This window comes from Balaenoptera borealis (genome assembly GCF_965194805.1).
Source record: "Balaenoptera borealis genome assembly, chromosome: 1".
In the NCBI taxonomy this organism is placed as follows: Eukaryota; Metazoa; Chordata; class Mammalia; order Artiodactyla; family Balaenopteridae; genus Balaenoptera; species Balaenoptera borealis.
Genome location: NC_138860.1, coordinates 80915099 through 80937758, shown reverse-complemented (window position 1 = coordinate 80937758; position 22660 = coordinate 80915099). Strand labels below are relative to the sequence as shown.

Sequence of the window (22660 nt, the reverse complement as noted above, 5' to 3'; positions counted from 1 at the left end):
CTCTCCATGCTCAAAACATCTTCACAGATACTTGTTTTGTCTTGAAAATGAATGTGAATTTTACATTCTAGTTTAGAGTAAATCTGTCTTCGCTAATATAAAAATAAAGGAATTTCTTCCACATCTGTGGAGTGAAAGTCTCGCTCCAGGAAGGCAGGCCTGTGGCTTCCCAGGCACCCTTCTTCATCGGCACAGGTCCCGTACCCCCAGTGTGAGAAGCAGGAACTGGGCTGTCTCATTCAATTCACACAAAACCCTTCAAAGCAGGCACTGGCCCCATTTCGTGGAGGTGGGCACCAAGGCTCTGGGAAGCTAAACCACCTGCCCAAGGCCACACAGCCAGTAAAGGCCAGAGCTGGATTCCAAAGCCCACGTCCTTTAATGGTTTACAATGTTAGCTCTCTTTGAAACAGAAAATAGAGCCACAGGGACCCACAAAGGGACAGAGACAGAGCAGCAGAGATGGAAACAAAGAGGGAGACAGAGAAAGGAAGAGTCAGATGCAGGAGCATATCAAAAGATGGAGAAGGAAGGAAAAGAGAGAGAAAGAGAGAATTTGAGAGCAGACAGAGCAGAGATGTCATGTTGTGCCTGATAGACATGAAGAAAGCGGCTCAGAGAGGGCTGGGGTGGGACTGGGCTGGGTGGGCAGCCCCATCTGACATCTACCTCACTGCCCTCCTTCCTCCTCGGGCCCGGGGTTTGTAGGAGAGGATGTGGGTTTATATGTGTGTGTGCACAGGGGAGGGGGCTTCAAGGGGCAGGTGTACATGTGTGTGTGCACGGGCAGGTCCAAGTGTGCATGCTGCATGGGCACGTGGTGTGCAGTTGCAGGCGGGGGTGGGGTCCGCGTGCGTGGGCCCACCTCGATGATGTCGGCGTTGGTGCGGCTCTCGTGCGGCTCATTGTACTCCGTGTACTTGAGCAGCACCTTGTCCATGTCCGTGCTGGCGTACTGGAACAGCTTGTTGGAGTGGTTGAAGATGATGAGCGCGATCTCGCAGTCACAGAGCACGCTCAGCTCGTACGCCTTCTTCATCAGCCCGAACTTCCTCTTGGTGAATGTCACCTGTAGGTGGGCGTGTGGGCGGCCAGGTCTGGCTCAGTCAAGGTCTGCCCAGGAGTCCCACCTACAGGAAGCTGGACATAGCCAGCCCCTGCCTCACGATAACCCTGTTCTCAGGAGCCCCTGGTCTGGGCAAGGAACAGGCCAGCACCCCTCTACCAACACGTGGCCAAGACACAGCCCAGGGCCAATTCACTGAAAGCAGAGAAATTCAGATGGACAGAACTCCACACCTCTGTGCTGGGGGCTATAAAGAGGTTAGGGAGGGAGAAAAGAGGAGCTTCCAGGCGCTTCCCTTGGGGTAGGAGGAGGGGAAAGATTCATCTTGGGAAAGGGCAAGTGCCTGGGTGCGGCCTGAGGTTTGCATATTGCATATGGTAGGGGCTCAGGTCTGCCTGGTTGCAGCAGCAGATGAGTCCTGGGGTTCTAGGACACAGGGTCCTAAGAGCTGCAGGGAGGTGGGGATTCCTCTTCTCCCAACTCAGCCCTTGCCCTTCCATAACAGACTCCAGAGCCCCCTTCTTCCGGGAAGCCTTCTTGGAGTGGCTGGAAGTGGAGTGGAGGCAGAGGCCAGCTCCCTGCCCTCATCCACTCCGTGAAGCTCCAGGATCCCCTCACCTGTCGGTTCCGCTCATCGGTGATTCGCTGGATCTGAATCTTTTTCCTCCCCATCTTTTCCGGGGATCCTCAGTGCCAGGGAGGGGAGGGGATCGCTGGGTGGCGGGTCTCGGCACACCTTACACTGTGCTCATGAACAGTCTCGGACCAGCACTCAGTTCATGGTCTGCAGGACACCTTCTGCACAGCCTCCTGGGTGGGGAGGGTCACAAGAGGACTGTCAGCCCTGGCGACCCTCATGCCTGCTCCTTTGGCACACGGGCCAGCCTCACACCACCCCTGTGAGAGGCTGGTAGCATCTGAGCCCCATCCACAAACTAAGGAAATGGTGGTGACCTGAGGTGATGGCATGCCACAGCCAGGCACAAGATGGAATTCACTCAGGGCCCAGCGCTCTGCTCCAGGCTCCTTCCACACCATCACTGCTGCCCTCAGGTTCTAGGTCAGACAGAACACAGTCAGGGAGCTCCCTGGCTCCTAAGGGTCTGGGTCTTAGAGAACGTCCCACCCCCTCACTTCTCCCCAGAGCCCACCAGGAGTAGAGACACCTGGGCTCGCCAGCTGCCCCGCTGGCCTAGGATGGTGGTTCCCATACGGAGCCCGGTGCAGAGAACGTGCCGAGTGAACACCCGCCGAGGCTGTGAACAGCTAGTCCGGTGTACCTGCTGCCAGAATGGGAGTGTGTCTGCACCCCTGGCTCAAGGATATACCAGAGCAGGTCTAGAGCAGTGGTCCTCATACCAGACTCATAGAACCCTGGAGCCTGGAGTCCCGAAGTAGGGCTTGGGCTGCAGAACCCCTATCTCCCTTTAACCAGGGCTCCTCTACCCCAATCTGTTTTACTCAGTGGGCCTTGGCCTAAATTTCTGCTTTGAAGAAAGGATTCTGCTGCTTTAAATAAACCAACCAACCAACCAACCACCCCTCTACACCAGAGGTCAGTAAATTTTTTCTTTAAAAAGCCAAATAGGGACTTCCCTGGCGGTCCAGTGGTAAAGAATCCGCCTTCCAACGCAGGGGACGCGGGTTGGATCCCTGGTTGGGGAACTAAGATCCCACATGCCGCGGGGCAACTAAGCCCTCGCACCACAACTACTGAGCTCGCGCACCTCAACTAGAGAGCCTGCGTGCCGCAACGAAGAGCCCACGTGCTCTGGAGCCCACACGCCACAACGAAAGGCCCCACGTGCCGCAACTAAGACCCGTTCAGCCAAAAAAAATAATAATAGATAAATAAATATTTTTTAAAAAAGAAGCCAAATAGTAAGTATTTCAGGTTTTGCAGGCCATACCGTCTCTGTTGTAACTGCTCAACTCTGCCACTGCAGCATTAAAGCAGCTATAGACAACACATTTAAAAGAACGAGTGTGGCTGTGCCCCCAATAACACTAGATTTATAAGAACACGCATGGCCAGATTTGGCCCATGGGTCACAGTTTGCCAACTCCTGCTCTAGAGGAGTGGGGCATGTCTAGAACCCAAGCTCAGTCTAAGAGCACTGCCTCCCAACCTTGCTCAACTCAGAGCATGTAGAGAAAATATAGAACCAGTGCCAGACAGGAAAGAGGCTGCTGGCAGCCAGGGGGACACAGGCACCAGGTGGAGGGATCCTTGTCTCAGTACACCTATAAACCCATCATGGCCCACTGGGTGAAGAGCTCCAATTAAAGAGCCAGGAAGGCAAACGGAGGCCCTGCACTGTACAGCGTGAGGTACCACAGGGTGGAAGGAGGCACAGGGATGGCAGCCCAGCCTGAGCCAGAAAAGGTGCATGCTCTCAGGTGTGGGTAGCACCTAAACAGGCTGGGTGAGCCCCTGGGGACTGGAAGGGCCAAGGATGGAGGCACAAGTTGACCCCAGGGCCCTTCTGGCTCTGCAATTCCAGAGATGGAATAGTGGGAGATGGTGGAAAGGGGCAGTAGGCATGGGGCCCACGCTTTCTAAAGCCACTCTGATAGGGTCCTGGGAGGAGCCCAGACCACAGAAGCCCAGCCCTCCTCTCCAGAGTTCCCCTTCCACAGAGTCCCTGCCAGAGAGCCCACTACAGAGTCCAGGAAGGTGGGCTCTCACCTCCCCCCAACCAACCTGGGCAGAGGGTGGGTGTTTGACGACAGAGACACCTGTAATTAGGAACCCCCTCCCCAGCCCCCATTTCCAGTGGCTGCTGAGTTTCTCTAGCCTTCCCATATCCACTCAACCGTGGGCCCCAAGGTTCCACAGTAGATGCCAAAGTTCAGCCTTGGCATCTTGGCCATAGAGGGAAGCAGAGAGGGAAGGCAGGGAATCTATGGACTTGGGAGAAGCCAGGAATATCCCTCCCCACCCTTTCCCATTATCAGGACTTTCCCTCAGGCTTTCCCTAGCCCAGCTGGAAAGAGAGCTTCTGCTCTGTCCAGGCAGCTTCAGAAAACAATGTAGCCCCCTCCCCACTCCTAGAAGGACCCTCCACACCTCTCTCTCTCTCCCCAGGGAGAAATCTTCAAACCCTCTTCCCTTCTTCCTTATCCTCAAGGTGCTCCATGGGCCTCGGGCCTCCTACTGTCCACCCTCACACATGCCCTAGGACATCACCATCACCAGCCCAGCCAACCCTGAGTTGGCTGAGCAGATATCTGGACCCAGAACCAGCTCCAGCCACCCCATCCCGCGTCTGTGACCCCGATCTCTGCCAAACACGCCACTGCAAAGGCTCCAGCCCGAGGAGTTCGGCTGCCCCGCCTCCCAGTGCAATCCAAAGGCTGTATTTTCCAGAGTTGCAGTGGTACGGGTTTGGCAGAGAAGGCGGGGAGGGCACACTGAGGGCAAGGGAGGGCTAAGAAGAGGGCTTTTTTTTTTTTTCCTTTTCTTTTTTTAATTTTTCAAGACGAGGGCTTTTTAAATGGGATTCTCTGGCCTGGCCTTGAAAACCCCAGTCTAGACTGGTAAATGCAGTCACTGTCACCCTCCTCTGGCTCACAGTATCCACCTTGCATCCCTCCCCCATTTTACTATCTCCTTCTCGCCACCTTTCGTTCATCAGCAAATTTTTGCTGAGAGGTAACCTCTACCAGTTTATGGCCAATGCTATCTCCTCCTTGAAGCTGGGAGAGATCCCTCTCTTTGCTCTCACGATCCTCAGAAAAGTCATTCCTACAATCTAACTTCATTCCTTTGGTTCTCCCAAGATTACTGACTCTCAGAGTATTTTGTTCTTTTCTTTCTAGCACTTATCATGATTGTAAATAATTACAATTCTGTGCTTCTATTTAATGCCTGGCTCCCCTATGAGACTGAAGCTTCATGAGGGCAGGAACCACATCTGTATCCTTCACCACTCTATCCCCTGTAAGGAGGAGCTTGGGAAATGTTTGTTGAAAGGAAGAAAGGATTGTTTCATCACTGTGACCCTGTGAGAAGTCCTTCTTGTGGTCTAACTTCTGTTGTAGGACCAGCTCCTCCCACTCTATCCTCTGTGGAGACAGAACTCTTCCTCTCCCAGCTGTGCCGGCAGCTTGCCTGTTTGGACGCCACCTACCCTCCAACTACCCCTGCTACTCCAGTCCTCAACCCTCCCTACCCTCAGGTTGGTTGGTACAGAGGGTGAGACTCTAAAGTCTTCTAAGGAGCAGCCCTGAGCACATGGAGATGGAGAGGACTGGGTTGCTTAGGCAACTGTCACCTGGCAACCAGCTCCCTGGCTGATCTCCTACACCCCCACCCCCACCCCCGCCTCATGCTGGGGGAGCTGGGCTGCTAGAGGGATCAGGGCTGAGAAGACAGGGAAGCCACAGAGACCCACTGAGCATCCTCTGACAGAGCAAAGTCAGGGTTAAAAAGACCAGGCCTCATCTATACCCAGTAGCCCAAAGCACTTTTTATGATTCCACGTTCCCATGGCGCCTTCCCCATTGCCACTCCTACCTCTGTGCCAACACTGCCAGAGGAGGAGATGCCCCTACCTTGGGCAGTCCTTCTTCCTATCTAACCAGGAGCCCTCCTACAAAGGAGGCTCAGTCTGTACTCATCTCTTTCCCCTTCTGCTATCCATTCTACACTGTTGCAGTCTTGGAAGGCTTGGGGGCAAGAACATGAACTCAGCCCTTACTTTGGAAAAAGGGGTGGCTGGGGCCTGGGTGGGCACAATGAACCCTAAACTGACCCTATCCAAGGTATGGAGGCCTATCTTGTCCAAGCTTCCCTCCTATCCAATTAGGGAGATTTTAATGAACACCTGGACCTCCTTAATTAGCTCTCTTCCTAATTACCTAACCAACTGCCAGGAGCCAGAGGCCTGGGCATCTGTTATCCAGATGTGAGCCTTTTCTTCTTCGCCTGGGCCGGCCCCATTCCTCTTCCCCTTTCCAGCCTGCTCCTCCTCTAGGAGGCCCTCCCAGATGACTGACCTGGCTTTTGGCTGCTTCTCCTGGAGGCCAAAGGCTTGGGAGGCCTTAGGGCTGCCACAGAGACGGGGTTATCCAGGATGGCCTTCCTGCTCGGATGGCCCCAGGGCCCACCCAATCCTGACCTCAGGCCACAGCTGTGACTCCTTGGGCTGGCAGCATCCCTGTCACCAAAAGTACCCCCTCGAAGACTCCAGCTGCTTCTGATTCTGATTCACCTACTCGGAGTAGTGCTGGCAGGACAGGATTGGGCAGGGTGGACCTCCTGGGGAGTAAGTGGGAGCAGACAGAGATAGGGCCTCCCCCAACAGAGACAGAAGGAGCAAAGAGGGAGGAGGATGGCAGCTGGGCTGAGCCCCAGGGAGGCAGGCGCAGACCCACCGTCTGTGGAGAAGGGTGGTTGCAGAGAAGCCTTTGCAAATGAGACAGGACACAGGGCAGGAGGCTCATCTGACAACACTCTTGACAAGTAGAGGCTGAGTGAGGGGACCAGAAACGGTGGGGGTTCCAGAAGGACCCCACGGACAACCGGTTTCCTCAGCTGGGCTACAGACCCAATAGGAACATGTGGGTTGTACTGACATGCAAATAAGGTGCAAATAACATATAAAATGTACCCTAAAGGGGATCTTGGTTTGGAGGGGGCATGGGAGAAGGAACAGGCTCCTGCCTCCCCCAGTGTAACACCACTTGGTACCTGAGCAATATTCAAACCATTCTCAGGTTTCAGAATGATGCTATCTCAGTTCCTGTGTGAGGGTGGCCTGGGGCCAGCGGGAGGAGTTGGGGGGAGCGGTCAGGGCAGCCTCCTGAAGCTGCAGTTGCAGCAGGGCTGCCCTTCCTGGGGGAGCTGCGGGAGAAGCGCCTTCCAGTGGCTAGCCTGCACCTCCTCTCTCCTGCTGTTGTCAGGGGACCACCTACCTCCCCTTCTCCCCTGCACCCTTCCACCCGTATCCATCCTCTGTCCCAGTGGCCCAGAGGTTCAGAGGAACTGCAGAGCATCTGCTTTTGGAGCTGCCATACCAGCGCAAGTCAAAATGGAGCAGCTGCCCAGAGAGGCTGAGCGAGCAGCCCCCGTCACAGAGCATCGGGCTTCAAAGCCTGCTCTTCCACATACTGAGAAACTCTCATTAAGCAGGCCCTTCATCCCTTCCTCCCAGGCTGCTCAGGGCTGTAGGCTGTGGACTGGAGGGGAAGGCAGGAGGTGCTGGAGACAGCTGTCATCCCTCCTCCCGCCCCTTCCCTGTAGCTGGGCTGCAGGGCATGAAATAAGCAGCAGGCGCTGGGGGAGGGGGTGACAATCCAATCCACCTGTCACCCCCACAGTCAGGCGGCCTCAAGCAGCCTGCTCACTAACGAGGGAGGAGGCGTGGGTGAGGCAGACACAGAGGGGGGTGGCAGAGGGGGACAGACACACAGACACAGGAAAAGAGACAGAGAAAAAGAGGTAGAGAGTCCAAGAGGAAGGCAGAGTGAGGGGCAGAGGCAGACAAGGAGAGGGCCAGAGGAGACAGGGAGAGGCAGGAGACTAGACAGAGACAGAGATTGAGAGAGAAGCGGGTAGAGAACAAGAGGCAGGTTCAACAACTGCTTGCACGACGCTGATGCTAGGCCGAGCACGTGGGCGAAACTCGACAGGACTCCAACCCTGTCCTCTGAAATCCTGCAGTCCTGCCAAGAGACAGACAGGGAAGGGCAGGGCCCACCTAGGGCAGGGCAGGGAAAGGCAAGGAGGCCCTCAGGCGCCAGGACTGAGCCCAGACCTGGCCGGGGATGGAGCATCTCGGCTCTTGAGGCTCTGGCTAGGTCCCGGCTCCAGGGCAAGCAGGCCCTGAGAGTGGGCAGAGGTGGGCACAAGGCCCAGCGGCCCTCTCAACGCCCTGGGTACTGCCTCCATTCCTGCCTCACCCCAGGGCTCACTAACCTTCCAAGCCACTCACGCTGAACCGCAGCCCTCTACGCAGAGACACATGCTGAGGAGCTCTGGAAGATGGGTGGGAAGGTAAACTCAGTGACCATCAAGAGGTGGGGCCCAGGCAAGAGAGTCCGGGGGTTCGCAGCCTCTGGAATCTACACAGAGAGCCCTTCCTTCACAAACACTGTACTAGCCCCGAAGTGGGGGGCGTCACCCTCCCCTCGAAGCCTGGGCAAAGGCAGCGCTGGGGTCTCACGCTGCCCCTCTCCCCCACCGCCCACAGTCCAATTCTCACACCCCCAGCCTGCTCCCCACCCACTGCTCCCTGGCTCCTCCCTGTTCTCCATTCCCTCTGCCCCCTCTCTGCTCCCCCTCCCACAAGGCAGCCTCTTTTCATTCGCCCCGAAGTTCTTCTAGGGTCTGCTCTCAAAGGCACAGGCGGGTCCCCATCCCCGTCCTTCTCCTCCCTTCAAAGTTCTGTTTGGCAGGCTCACTCCCCAAACCCTTGGTTCCCACCATCCTCCCCTCCCTCGGGGACTCCCCTCCCCCAGCCCAACAGCCTCAGGGTTGGGCAGGGGCTATTTTTAGTCTGGGCACTGAGCTAATTTTAACTCACCGACAAGGGACCTGGGGGCGGACTGTTGGGCTGGGGGGAGGGAGAGAGGGCCAGTCCAAGAAAGCTGGACCTGGGGCGGGGGTGGCCTCAGGTCCCAGGCACCCTAAGAACACAAGCGGAGGCCGGCACTGACGTCTTCGCTTAAGGGACAGGAATCGACTTGCCAAGAGGAGCGCCCAGCGTGGGGAGCAGGGCTGGGAGCCCTCCCTCCAGTTTCCGCTGGACAACTCTCCCGCGCCCCACCCCAGGCTTCCCGCCCTCTTCTCCCTGGCAAATCTCCTGGGATGCGGCCAGCCTGTTCTCTGCCCAGGAGATGCCTCTCCAGTGAGGGTCTGTCTCCTGAGCCGCCTCCACTGCTTCCCCACCCTGGCTTGTCCTTCCTGTAGTCTAGCTCTCATCCTTCCTGTAGCAGCACTGAGGCTGTATGGCCCCCTACAGAGGCAGCAGCCACACCCCCACCCCCGACCTCCAGCACTGCCCACCCCAGCTCTGGCCTTCCCCTGGTGGCCTCTAGGCTGGCTCCTAGGAACCACCCTGCGCCCACAAGTTCCCAGAGCCACCCCGCTGACCTCAGGAAGAATCTGGGGGTAACAGGAGATTGAGTCCTAGTAGAAAAGGGGTAGGTGAGGTAGGGTAATGAACAGCCCAGGGAAATACGGGGACTATGGGTAGGGATTCTGGATGCCTGGGTTCTAGTCCCTGCCCTGGCCCTAACTCACTGTGTGAACCTGAATAAGGCACTGCCCCCGCCAGAGTTCACCCCGCTGGCCAGTACAATGGGTAGGTGGAGTGGACTAGGTACCCAAGTGCCCTTCCAGCCAAGACATTCTGTTCCTATGCTCTTTATAGAGGCTCAAAAGGAAGGGAGGTCAGGACTGTGTGATTCCATGGAGAGGTAACAGAAGAGATGGTCCAGTTAGGTCCCCTGTCCTCCAGCTTAGGAGGGGAGGGCAATGTGGAGGCCGGAAGAGTGGAGGAACAGGCCTGATGAAGACGGAGGTGCTTTCGGAACGATAACCTCCACGACAGATGGCCAAGGGTTGACAGAGGCTCATGGTCAGCCAGGGCAGGGGCCAGGCAGGGCGCACAGGCCCTGGCAGCAGAGATTCTGCCAAGTCAGTCCCCTCACACACCTGGAATGCCTATCAGACCCAGGGCTTGGGATCCTGCTTCTGGTTAGAGTAGTGACTGGCCCAAGGTCACTGTCATGGTCATTAGTGGGGCCAGCTCTGGAACCTGAGCCTGAGCCTTGCTTCATGCTCCACCCAGCAGGCCAATCAGTAATGACTCACTACTGCTCATTTGCATGGGGATTTGGATAGTGTCTCTGACCTTATTCCATCAAGTTCTACTTCCCATTCTAGGACCTGGGACACCCCCACCCAGCATCCCTAGGCAGTTAGGGACCCCAAGTGGAGTTCTTGGCACCTCAGGTCTCCAGTCTCATCCTTCTTCTGCAGAAAACATTTCTGAATTGATCTAGTGGTACTGTCTAGAGCTCTCAAGCCAACTGGGTCCTCCACTCTTGTCCACGTCCCCTGTCCAGGAAGGGATTTGAGGCGAGGAGGTGTAATTATGAGGAACAAGTAAGCACTGCAGCTAGAGGAATTTGATAAGATTCATGGGGTAAAGTGTGATGGCTCCAAAACTGCCTGGGGGTTCCTCAGGAGAAAAACCCTATTCCCCTCTTTAGTGCCAGGGTTGGGGCAGCAGTAGGATATGAGTGGACTGTCCTTACTTCCACCTCTATCCTCACTTCTAAATTCCACTCCCAAAAGTGCAAAACGAGAGGAAACAGCCTAGTACAGCAGGCGAGACAGATGTAAGACTACAGAGAGGACTTCCCAGGCTGAGTCTTTGAACTCAAAGTAGTCTCTGGGGCTAAAATTTGCTTTGTTAGAAGTTACCTGACTAAGCATGGGCAGCTGGTAACACTTGGGAGGGCATGGCGGCCCCAGCACTGTAGTCCAACTAATGGGAGCTAGAAGACAGCCAATCCCCTGCCTACTTTGAAGAGGTCAAATTGACCTCTGTTTGTCCAGTTATAATACCTATGCTTCTAGCTGTACCCTCTGAAACAATGAAGCCAAGCAGGCAGTGGTCTCCTATGCCGGGAAGTCCTTCCTGCTATTTAACCACCATTCCTCCCACTGCAGCCAACCGTTCCCCTGCAACCTAAGCCCATTCCACTCATCTAGATGAGAGTGGTGGACAGGGGCCCCTGGCCATCCGAAGCCTCGGCTGAGGAGAGGTGGGGCGGTTGGGACGGTTAGTGTGTCACCTTCCACCTCCCCACCCAACTTCCCTCTGGGGTCTCAGGAGACAGAAGTGAAAGTGGCAGCTGGGGCCTTGGGGGCGGGTCAGCTTGAGAGCCGTTGGGGTGAGCATAATGCCACCAGTGCTGGGTCTGGGCTGCCTGCCATTGCAGCAGGCAGGCTGGTGGTTAGATCAGGAGAGGGACTGCCCATGGAAATGAGGGCTTGGGAAAACTATGGAGCATGGGCCCCTGGCCGAAGGAAGAACAAGCTGAAGAGGAACAAGTGGAGAAAAACAGGCAGTAGACAGTCTCAGAAGGGCACTGTATTCCAGGGCAGTGGTCTGTCCCCTTGTTTAAAGCAGCAAGATCCTTTTTTCCCATCCACAGAACAGGGGCAAGGCTGCTCTAGCTGAAGCAGATGAAGGGGGTTCCAGGTCCTGATTGCTGGAACGTGAGAGCAAGGAGAGAAGGGAGGAGGCCTGAGGCCTGGGCCCTCAGACTGGACAGCACCAATTCCGACGGAAGGGAAGGTGGAGGATGAGAATGTGAAGCGTTCACCTACAATTACAGACAGCACTGCCCCCCACAAAGAGGCCAATCCAATCACGGAAAGCAAATCCTCCTAGAGACATCATGACCTCGGGAAGCCACCGGGGATTTAAAGGGGCCCGCTCAGGGTGGCAGCTGGATCTCCTTCTGACTCGAAGGACAGTCCTCTAAGCCCCTGGCAAGGGAGGGCCGGCAGTGCGGATACGTGGGCCTGCTGAGGCGGCCAGCCAGGCAGCTCTTATAGGATTAGCTTGCTGCTTTCAGGAAAGGTGCCAGGTGAGGCTAAGATGCCCAGCCAGATGGAGCCGCCCCGACCCCGCCACACTAGCAGGCAGGGCGGGGAAGTACCTACACACACCTAGTACTCAGCATTCTCTGCCATTCCTATGGTCAGGATTTATCCTTCCTCTGAGTGGGAAGGCCTGCCTATTGTCTACTCTCAATCCCTCTGCTACATTTTACAACCAGGGCCCCACCCCAGGGAGCAGGTGAGGAGGCCAAGGGGTTCCTCATCTCTGCTCCCTGTCAGCTCCCCACCCTCTGGGCTGACAGGTGGGGGAGACAAGAGAGAACAGCTGGGCCAGGACACCTGTCCCCACCCAGTCAGCCTGGGCCCCACAGGCCTGCCATGGGGTATGCATAGGGGAGTCAGCAGAGAGGCAGGCAGCTGTGGGGGATGGAGAAAAGGGGCTCAGAGGTCAAAGAGAGATGTGCCTGGGGAGGCCTGAGGCAACCCTTTCAAGATCAGCCCTTCCTCCTGGTCTACCCCCAACCATTAATACACGCATGCTTTAAAGGTTTGAGGTCACCTGCTCCATCCCCTTGCCTCCGTGTTACTCGATCCAACTGGAGTGGGAAGACTCCACAAAGAGACCAACCCTCCTCTCCCCACCCACACCCACTCCCACCCTATGTCTTCCCTTGAGATTTGAGGATGAGCTCTCTCTTATTCCTTGTTCTCCCAACCCTCAATCCCAAGTATTTGCTGGCAGGGGTGGGGGCAGGGAGATCATGAGAGATAAGTAAGCAGGCAGCCAGAGGGATCTGGTGAGACTCGGGGGTGAAATGTGGAGTGGGTAGGTTCTGAGACAAGGAGGCAGCTCGTTGGGGAGGGCAGAGCTGGGCTCAGCTTCCCAAGCCCGTCCCAGGGTCCTCTCAGGGCCTCCTAAGGCCCCCTCACATCAAGTCCCTACCCAGGACACTGCGTGCCTCCACCCCACCTTCTGGACCGCTGCCTTAGCAGGCAAGTCCAGGGCCAGGTTGGAGCTGATGTCTGGAAGAAAGGATGCAGCCACTTTCCAAGCACCCACTCTGTGTTGAGTACCACACGTTTTCCCATGGAACCTCCTTCCTTTTCCAGGGGAGGCATCTCTGTTTCATAGAAATGGAAACCAACTCAGAGATGTGCAGGGACATGCCCAAGGTCACCAGGAATAAGTGGCAGAGGAGGGCTGACTGCTGAGCACAGCGCTTCCCCGCAAAACTTGGACTGAGAGCAGGCAGGTTCTCCCTCCCAGGAGTAATAGCACATTCCTTCCAGGGCAGGTTCCCTAATATCTGGGCCTGGGAGGCTCAAGTCAGCCATGCCTCTTGCCTTTGCACAAGCCCAGGACTCTTCTGGCTCAAGTCTTTCCTGATCTAGTCTCTCTCCTCATCCATCTCATACAGCAGCTTTAGGGGGTACTAACTGGTACCCAGGAAGGGTCTCTGAGTGTCACTTGTTCCTGCCTACATACCCCTGCTTTGGGGGCTTCCTCCCATGGCACTCAATCAGAAGACAATACCTACTCAGGGAACCAAAGCATGTCCCCCCCCATCTTGCCACCAGACCCTAATCCTCTGCACTCCTGCCAGGGAATCCTACTGGGCTCGTTCTTCCCTTCAATGTATCCTCCTCCTCTTCCCAGGTCTCCCTGGGCCTCCTTTTCCACTGCCCCTCCTGCAGGGCAGGATCCTTCCCTTAACCTTAGACAAAAGCCCTTAACACCTCCTAACTGGGAAAGCTTGAGCAAGTCACTTAAATCTCTGACTCAGTCTCCTCAATTACAAAAAACAGTGTGGAGAAAAATAAATGAGTCTTCCTATGTTTCCATGCCCAGCACAGAGCTTGGCACACAGGAACACAACAAATGGAAGTTTCCTTCCTCCAATCCCCAGGGATCTCAAAAGTTTTAGTTTTTGGTCTCCAAAGTATATTGGAAAATAGGGTAAGTGGGGTACTGCCCTTGGGTAAAAGTGCTCATGACCAGGGGGCAAAAAAAAGTTCCTTCTCTATATGCTTCCCTGGTCTCTCCAACTCCTAGGGGAGTGGCCAGAGCACCCAGCCAGAGGCACCAAGCCAAGGTCAGTGACCAGGCCTAGAGCCTGGAGCCTCCTGGGAGGGTGAGTTTAAATGAGTAAATATGGTCCCACCTGGGAGAGGCCAGCAACAGGCCAGAGCTCCACACAAGTCCTTCCCTTCCCAGCCTACAACAGAGGGGAGAGAGATCAGACAATAGGCACAACTGCCACCCCCCAACCCCAGGCTATCAGGGTCCTGTGCAGAGTCAGTGAATGCATCCCCCTGTCTCCACACCAGGCAGGACCAGCCAGAGAAGCATGGCTAGGCTCCCAGGAAGGAGAGCTTGTGGCCACAGCCTCAAGAAAAGGACAAATCAGATGCAAAGGGCCTTGGGGATCACCCAGGCCAGGAGTTGGCCCCAAAATGCTTGAGGGCTCAGATGTAACTTTGATACCTCAGAATGGCCTTGTTTATCTGGGTGAGTGGGGAGGGCAAAAGAGACCAGTGACAAACCACCAAAACACCCAGGTGCTCTGCTCACCACAAGGCTAGGTGAAACTCCTGTACATCTGGAAAGCAGACTTACCCAAGGACATGCGGTTCGAGTGAGGGGCCGAGGCAGGCTGAGCCAGGGGCACAGAGAGGGATAAATGGTGGCAGGGGTGGAGTGCTGCAAGGGGCAGTGAGGGGAGTCAGCCAGGGTTCCCCAACTCACACGCCACGCTCTAGGTCTAAACTCAATCCTTCCTGCTCCAGTCAACACTCCTCTCTTCAGAGCTTTGCATGCCTCGGCCTTCTTGCCTCCAGTCCCCTCACCCTGTCCCCAGTCTCCAATCTTTTAATTATCTTTGCCTTTCGCTACCCCCACCCCCTACAGGGTGCAGCTGCTCCATGGGTGTCTACACACTCGTGTGTATGTGCTGCACACCTCCATGCATGTGTGTCACTAAACGCTGTGGACCTGCCAGGTGCATCTGGGCATGCCAGTCTGCAAAAGACCCCCACCCCGCCCCCGTCAGGGGAAAGGAGCCCAAACGCTAGCCATTCCACAGCTCTCAGGACAAACTCTCCTCAGGATACTTTCAGTCCCAGGCATGGGGGGAGAAGAGAAAATAAAGATTACAGGAGCCAAACAGCACCATCCCCACTAGGCCAAAGTTCAAGGCCTTTCAGCAGAGCCACCAAGAGCCACTGGCGAAGAAAGTATTTTGAGATCCCATCCTTCCCAAGCCAAGTTAGAGCTCTCTCTCTCTCTGCCATCTACCTCCACTGATAAGTTCTTCCTGAAGTCTAAGCTCCATTCTGCCTGCTGCAGTTGTGGACAGACAGGGGGACATCAACCACAGAAAGGTGTTCAGCTCCCAGAACAGAACTACCAGCACCTAACACCTCCCCCTCACCCTATGAGTAAGTCACCAAACTGGGACAGAAGGACAGACGGTTGGCCAGACTCCGGCCCCATGACTGGCTCATAAAAGTCACCAGAGATTACAGTGATGCTGAGGCTATGCTGGCCCTGCCACCATCTCCTCCTTCCCTCTACAAGGGAGACAATTGCCTCAAACCAGTTGGCCTCAGAGAGCCTGGAGAGTCCCAGCTATGATCGCAAGGGGTGGGGAGAACCCGCCACCACAGTGCCACAAGACCCAGAGTCTGACCCTTGAGGATGGATTCTAGGCCCATGTCTGATCCTCATACCCACTTCCAGAACCCAGGTGAACACCAACTATGACTTGTTCCCAAGAGGTCAAGGCCTCTATTACACATCCCCCACTGACTTCCCTTCTCCAGTAAGGCCACCACCCTCTGGACTAGAGGGGCACAGAAGCAGGGAGCCTGGCTCTAAATACAACTAGGGAAATGCTGGACCCACCCATTTGTTCCTGACTCCTCTTGCCCCCACAGAGGCACAGAAGTGGGTGGCAAAGTGTCCAACACAGGGCCCTCCCATACCAGGCCAGGGTAAGCATTGAGATTCTGGACCAAAGCCAACTGGGGAGGGCAAGGGGCCCAGCTGGCCAGAAGAAGAAGGTTGACAGGATGAGCAGAGGGGCAGGCCTCTCTGGGGGCACAAGGCCCAGGGATACTCACAGCAGAGAGACCTTCCCAGGGCAGGGTCGGGGAGGAGGGTGGGAGAGGCTAGGTCACAATCAATGAGGGCCTAAACCCAAGGTGTCCTCTTTCCTGTCCCCCTCATAGGCCAGGAGGCCTCTCCGAACTTCCTTGCTACTGGTCCTCCAGCCCCAACCTGGGGAGTCTACCCTCTGCCTTCTCCCCTCATCACACCTCCCAGGAAAGACCCAGGAAAGATTTAAAAAAAAAAAAAAAAAAAAAAAAAAATCTTCTGGAGAGATTACGTAACAGCAGCCAGAAAGACTATCATATCTCCGAGCCTATGAGAAGAACCAGGAACCAAGAGGGGCAGAGCTGGGAAGCCCAGGCTCCTCCAGTCCAGGGACAGCAGGTACAGAGTAGGGTAGACAATGGGCAGTCCCCGCCACCCTCTCATGTCCTCCACTACTCTATTCCAGACACTGAGCAGACAGAAGGTCTAGCCCAACCTCTCATGCCCATCCCCCAACACAAGGGTCCTGCTTCTCCACTTGGACCAGGGCCTCCAAGGGGAAGGACTGTGTCTTCCTTCCTATGGTCTCTCCCTGCTATGAAGCCATGCCTGAAAGAGTGGTGGTTGGACTAAAGCTCTGACACAGATTTGCTGTGTGACCTCAGATTAAAAAAAACAACCTCTCTGGCCTCTAAAGGTATGTAAGTGAAAGCTCCCCCTTTTCCCAGAGAAACCAGAGACCCCGCCCTTTACAAATGCACATGCATATACATACATATACACACAAATGCACTAACACACACAGGCTGTGTTGGGGGAGGGGTGGCAGGGAAGTTACAACAAAGAGAATATGACCACTGAGACCCAAGGGTCCAAATGTCTGCTGGGGAAAGTGGAGAAAGAGCTACACATAAGCTCTACTGAACCCCCAATCACTCCATATAAACGGGTCTTCAGCCACCCTCACACTGATCCCACCCCACCCCCATCTCCTGCCCAACACACTGGGAAACCACAGGAAGGAAATTCATTCCCAGGCAGGCCGTGGGAGCTGGGACAGCCAGGCTAAGTCCTGAGGCGGGTGTGACCCGGCGGCCACAGGCGGGTAGACATCTGTGAACACTGACATGTGCCTTTTTCAATGCTCTCCTTGACTACTAAGACTTCTCTGTTGGGGGTTTGGAGGGGAGCGGGAGGTGGACAGCTCCCTAACTTCAAAATACCCAATGTTCTGCTGGCCAGGGCTCCCCTGCTATCTCGAGGCCAGAGCAGCCCAAGGTCACCGCCCCAGACGGTAAACTTCCCATAGTCCAGGCTGGCCCCTGAATTGCCTACGAGACCCACGGAGGGGATGGGGGAAGGGGCAGCAGAGGGCCACTCCCCCAAACCAAAGAAACCAGGCCTACAAGGAGACCTCAAAAGGGGGCTGGGCACTGAGAAGGGGGACACAGGATCCACCCACTGTACCCTCCCCCAACCCATCAACAATAGGCTGCTTAAGAGAAGGCAGAGAGAGTCCCCCACTCAAAGGACAAACCTGGGATAACCGAGTCAGCGGTTCCAAGGGTGCCCACACTCAGAAGCCCTCCTTTCACTGGGGAGAGACCTCAGGAGGCTACTGGGAGATAGGCTTCAATCACTAGGGGAAGGGAGACCCTGTAAGACCAAACCTGATAGGAAAGGGGCTAGCACTGGGGTGAGAGACTAGATGCATCTTAGCCTCCTTGGCCCTCCCTCCCCAAAAGCCCCCCAACACTCACTAGACCCCCACTCCCAGCCCAGTTCAGCCAGCCATAGGTGGAGAGAAGGACTGGAGAACTCTTGCCCAGATGTTGAACAGCTGCAAACTTCTGGCCGGGGGTTCTCCAGCTGGGGCTGCTGACAAACCAGATCAGGGGTCTCGGGAGCGGGCTAGGAGGTCCCAAGGAAGGGTCCTGCGTGCCCACCTCCGTGGTGACTCCGCGTCCCAACTCCACAGGCGCCGGGCAAACCCGGGCCCCGGACACACACACACTCACACACCCCAACCCACCACCCTGGTGTCATCTGAACAACATCCCCCCTCCCTCCCCCGCTTCCCAAACAGCTGCGGCTCCCCCCACCCCCACCCTCCCGCCGCCCTCCCAGGCCCCCTTCTGCACCATTTCGGGCCAAGGAGGAGGGAACAGGCGGCGCGAGGAGGGAGAGGGAGGGAGGGCCGGCTGTTAAAATGTCAGTCGCTCCCGGCTGTCACCAGAGACCCCCCTCTGAGGATGGCGCCCCTTCCCAGACCACTCGGGGGTCGCCCTAACCCCCGGACACCTACAGACCGGCGCGCCCCCAAGCCCCCGGTCCCCACCCCGACCTCAACACCCAAGGGAATCACAGCCCACTCCACTTGTCCCCCACAGCCGACTCCCTCACCCAAACAGTCCCCCATATAATCTCCCACCAACGCCACACGGAAACAGCCCGCTCCGCGAGTTCCTCCCAGTCCAGAAGGCCACCCCATCCCACCCCTCAGGGGGACGGTCTAGACCACCCTCCACCCCAACCCCAGGACGGGTGGGGGAGGGGGCCTCTTAAAGCGGCAGGCTCATTATTTTTCTATACTCACCGGCCCCACTGGGGGAAGGGGGATGTCACGGCCGGGAGGGGGTAGCCCTCGCCCCTAGTCCGGGGGATCTTCAGCACCTGGAAGCCGCAGCTCCGGGCGGGGAGAATAATAAATGAGGCCGGCGTCCGCGCGGGCCCTGGGCGGCGCCGGGGGGCCTAGGCCCCCGTCGTGGGCACGGGGGCGGGCAGGCAGGCGGGGAACCCGGGCCGAGCGTCCGAGTCGCCTCGGCTGTTGTTGATATTTTGCTTCCTTCCTCCTTTAGGGATCCAAAGGTAACTCCTCCAGCCCCCAAGAGTCAAGGCCGACGTAGGCACAGCTCAGCCTAGCTTGAGGGGTGGGGGGAACAGGGGTGATGGACAGGCGGGGAGCCAATGGGAGGAACCCGTGGGGGCGTGGGGGCGGGGCCGGAGTAAGGCGGTCCCGGGGACGCGGCCCCGCCCCTCGCTTTCCTCGGGCCGGCCGAGCCGGGCCGGGTCGGCCCCCACCCCACCGCCCTTCCAAGCTAGGCTGCGGCGCCGGGAGCGGCAGATCCCTCCGCCAGCCGGGAGGGAGGGAGACAGCGACGGACCGAGGCAAAGTAGGCAGGCGAGACCCAGAGGCCCCTAAAGGGATCGGCCCGCGCCCGTGGTGTCCCCGTTTCCATCTGGCCGGACGGCCGCCTAGCACTGCTGCCACCGTGCGCTCGAGGAGGTCCTTTCCCGGGAGCTTCCTCGGACTAAGTGCATACTCTCGCATACACACACACGCTACCTCGACAGCTCCCCCCATCCCCCAAGGCCCAGGAGATTTGGGAGGTGGGAGTCTAAGTAGATAAATTAAGGGTAGACGCTAAGTGTTGAAAAGATTCCATCTCCCTCACTTAGGGTGTGCCGAAGCTCCAACTTAAAGGGACACGTTCATTTCTGGGAGGTTACCTGGAGAGCTCGCTTGCTCCCTCTACCTGTGACAGGCCCCCTCCCCTCCCGGAGCCCAGCTCGGCAGACGCCCAGCAATTTAAAGCGACAGCTCATAGTTCGTGGGTGACCTAATCCCCAGTGCCTGCGGCCCCAGAACACTTACAGCCGAGGGGGGCAATTTAAAGGGGTGTGACCCTAATTTCCCCCAGCACAGGAAACGCCCCAAAGCATCTTATTAAAGAAGCAGTAGTAGCTGTTTTAAAAAGTTTTTAATTCCTGTTTGCTCCAGGGTGTGGTGAATCTTCTCGTGCCCTGCAACAGGAGTGGGGGTGCCATGCCTACTGGACAACTGACCCATCAGACTTCCTCTCCCAGCATCCCTGTTACTCCAACGTCTGCTTCCTACCTTGAGCTTGAGGAAATGATGGAATCTGGCTTAGATCTGAAAGAACCTTGCAGAACAGAAGGGCACTCAGTTCTTCACACACCCTGATTTCTATCTGGCTGGGTCTGATTTACTGGACAAAGACTCAATTCTAGGTTAAGGGCTGAAGAGACGAATATATCCCGAAAGAGGCAGCATGTTATGGTGATAAGAGGCATCAACTTTGGAGTAGTCAAGCTACCTTGGTTCAAATCCTTATTCCACCCTTTATTAACTGGGAGCACAGGCGCGTTACTTAACTTCCCTGTGCCTCATGATCCTCATGGGTAAAATAGAGATGATGATAATAGTACGTAACTCATAAATTGGTGTGAAGATTAAATTAGTTCATACAAGTAGATTGCTTTGAACAGTACCTCATGCTGCATTATAATAATTCAAGGGCTGGACTGTCAAGACCCCCTTTAGTCCTATTATCTTATACAAGCATCAGCGGAGGCAAGTTCAGTGGAATTGCTTTGCAAATAGGTTGGAGGCTTATCTTGTATGCTTTAAGTCAGGAAGCCAGCAAGCTCCTATTTCCTTGGCCTCAGTTTCCAACTCTTCCACTTGGCCCCTCCTTCAGGAAACCTGATTTAAAGTGTCCCACTTTGTCCCCAAACATAGCTTCTTAGTTCCCCATTAGATTTGAGAGATGGGGCCCCAGCACCAGAAGATGTCAGTCTTCCCTACCAGGCAGGGCTAGCTTGCCTGAAGGACCTCAGTGTAGGCAGGGGGAGCCCATCTGCCTTGTCCCCAAGGACTCTGAGAAGAACAGAGCCTTGTGCCAGGCCTGGGGCTGTGGCAATAGCAGGATGGGAAAGTGCCCCCCCCTCCCTCAAGTGGGGAACCTCCCCTCACTTGTGGCCTCTATTTTTAGTGCTTCCCCAGGCTCTAGCTGGAGAAACCGTTTAGTCATCAGGGTGTTTATTTTCCGGCTGTTTCCGACGTCGGGAAAGCAGAATGTTGAGACTGGAGAGATCCAGGGCTGCTGGAAAAGACTTCTTAGGAACAGGCCTGGGAACTCAGCCTTCAAACCACTGGGTCCCAGATCACAGGAAAAAAAAGTGGGCAGGGGGCAGCCAAGCCCCCAGGACACTGAGAAAGCTGGGTTCTCAGCCTGCCTCCAGTTCTGAGGCTCTCAAGCTAGAGACCCCTCTGGCCCCAGCTCTATTGGAAGGATTCTCTCCAAAACCATTAGCAGCCCCAGAACAAATTATTTCCCAGGGCTGATTCCCAGAAACCCCCTCCCCAACATCCTACAGATCTGAGTGGTGAGCCTCCCGCCAACCACAGCTCCAGCCAATCTCAAGCCCAAGGTAGGTTTGCCAGGGCTGTGATTGGCCAGCTGGTCCTCCCTGCCTTGGAATGTTGGGTCCTAAATAAAGGAATGAGGAAGGAAGGTAGGTGAGTCACCTAGGAGGGTGTTAAAGGGCCAGGAAGAGCAGGAGGGAGAAAGGAGGGCAGGGAAAAGCTCAGTGGGGGAGATGGAGTGTCCTGGACCCTGAGATGCTGAAATGATAATCCACTAGAAAACAGAGTAGGAAAGAGTAGGAGAGGCTGACATTACAAGTAGAATAGAATTTACATATACATGTATTTATAGAGAGAACTTCATAGGAAAGGAAAAGTAACAAACACGAGGTCTTGATTTCCATGGAGAACTAAGAAAGGATCTAGGGAGTGTTGCTGGAAGTTAGATTATAATAAAGACTTCCTGAAAATGACTCACTACATCTTTTTCTTCTAGCCCCTGGACTACCCATCCCAGGATGTGCTAGGTGGAAAATGCCTAGGCAGGCTCAGATGTGGCTGGGTCTCGTTTTTCCTTCTCTCCCTCTGACTACCAACTCAATCTTTCTTAGAGAAAAGTCAACTAATATTGCTATAAAATCCCCTGTGAGTCGGACAGATGCCCACCAAAGTCCTAAAAAGTGTGTGTAAGCTCCTCTGTACAGTATTATCTTCATCAATTTACATGGCAAAGGGACATCAATAGCTCCCTTTATTCACACCTCCCCAAGCATCCCTATCCAACTTAATTTGGAAAGGTCTTCCTCATCCACAAGGGCTGCTTCTCTCCTGACTGTTGTTTCACAACTATGGGAAGCCATTACTGCTGTTTCAGCCTCTAACTGGCTGCTTGGTTAACCCTCTTGCCTTCTCCACAGTCATTTGGACAATCTCCATCCTCACCTCCATCCATGTCATCCTTTCCATTGGGCTGATCATTCTTCCTCCCAGTTTTCCAGTAATCCCAGCAAAGGCCCCCAATCTCTCCCATCTTCCACCTCACTTGTGAGGGGAAGGGCCATCAGCACGGGTAATATACTGGTGATCCTTCTGTGTACATATTCTCCATGTGGACTTGTGTGTCTTCCTGTACCTCTGCTTCTGTACAGTGTTCTCCACTCTGTGTATCTACCTCATCAGTACACACTGCATTGTACTGACATTTTTGGTTTCTAATTTACTCTCCTTCACTAGATTTTGAGCTCCTTGAGGGCAGCAGTTTAACTCAACTTTGAGTCTTCAGGGCTTTTCAGGGCCTGGCATGGAATGTGCTCAGCAAACGTCTGTTTCATGCATCTGTATATGTGTTTGTAGCTGTATATCTGAGTTAAGATTATAAAAACGTTATTGAACACTTCTAATTGTCTATTGATAACTGTGCTAGTCCAGGGATGGGGCTCTGATCTGGGACCGAACAAGTCCCGCTTTGGGCGGGGGCAGGGTGCGGGGCGGAGTCGGGCAGAGAGGTGTCCAAGACTGTGTTGGCAGAGCTGTGCCCCAAGCTCAGTGCCAGGGTGCCTGGGGCCAGGCCCAGGGCAAAGGGCAGACGCCCCACCCTGGAACTGAAGGAGGTAGGGAAGGGGTGCCTAACCTGGGTCCTGGGTGAGTGTCCCCCCCCAACACGAGTTCCCTGCCCCCGGCTGGGCAGGATGTGGTGGCAGCTGCAGGAGGGTGGGCAGGATGTGGGGGTGGGGGCAGCTGAAA

General features: G+C 55.6%; 1 protein-coding gene and 1 long non-coding RNA gene across 7 annotated transcripts in view; one reads left to right on the top strand and one right to left on the bottom strand.

Moving 5' to 3' along the window:
- The window catches only part of MEF2D (myocyte enhancer factor 2D), a gene marked incomplete at its 3' end in the record, with an annotated part of 31415 nt that extends 12777 nt beyond the window's left edge, over positions 1 to 18638 (bottom strand). For 4 of the 6 annotated variants that reach the window (XM_082378641.1, XM_082378645.1, XM_082378643.1 and 1 more), the window contains exons 1-3: positions 18344 to 18637; positions 1685 to 1876; positions 866 to 1069 (exon numbers count right to left, since the gene is read on the bottom strand). In XM_082378641.1, coding sequence (XP_082234767.1) covers positions 866 to 1069; positions 1685 to 1738 — 258 coding nt within the window. In that variant the 5' untranslated portion in view covers positions 1739 to 1876; positions 18344 to 18637. Of the gene's footprint in view, positions 1 to 865; positions 1070 to 1684; positions 1877 to 2020; positions 2123 to 18343 lie in introns of all 6 variants that reach the window. The other 2 variants (XM_082378642.1, XM_082378644.1) reach the window with 2 other exon arrangements.
- Positions 18639 to 18823: 185 nt separating this feature from the next.
- On the top strand, positions 18824 to 22313 carry LOC309622777. Its single transcript, XR_014241125.1, has 2 exons — positions 18824 to 18920; positions 19529 to 22313. It is a non-coding gene; the product is annotated as an uncharacterized lncRNA (long non-coding RNA).
- The last annotated feature ends 347 nt before the right edge of the window (positions 22314 to 22660 follow it).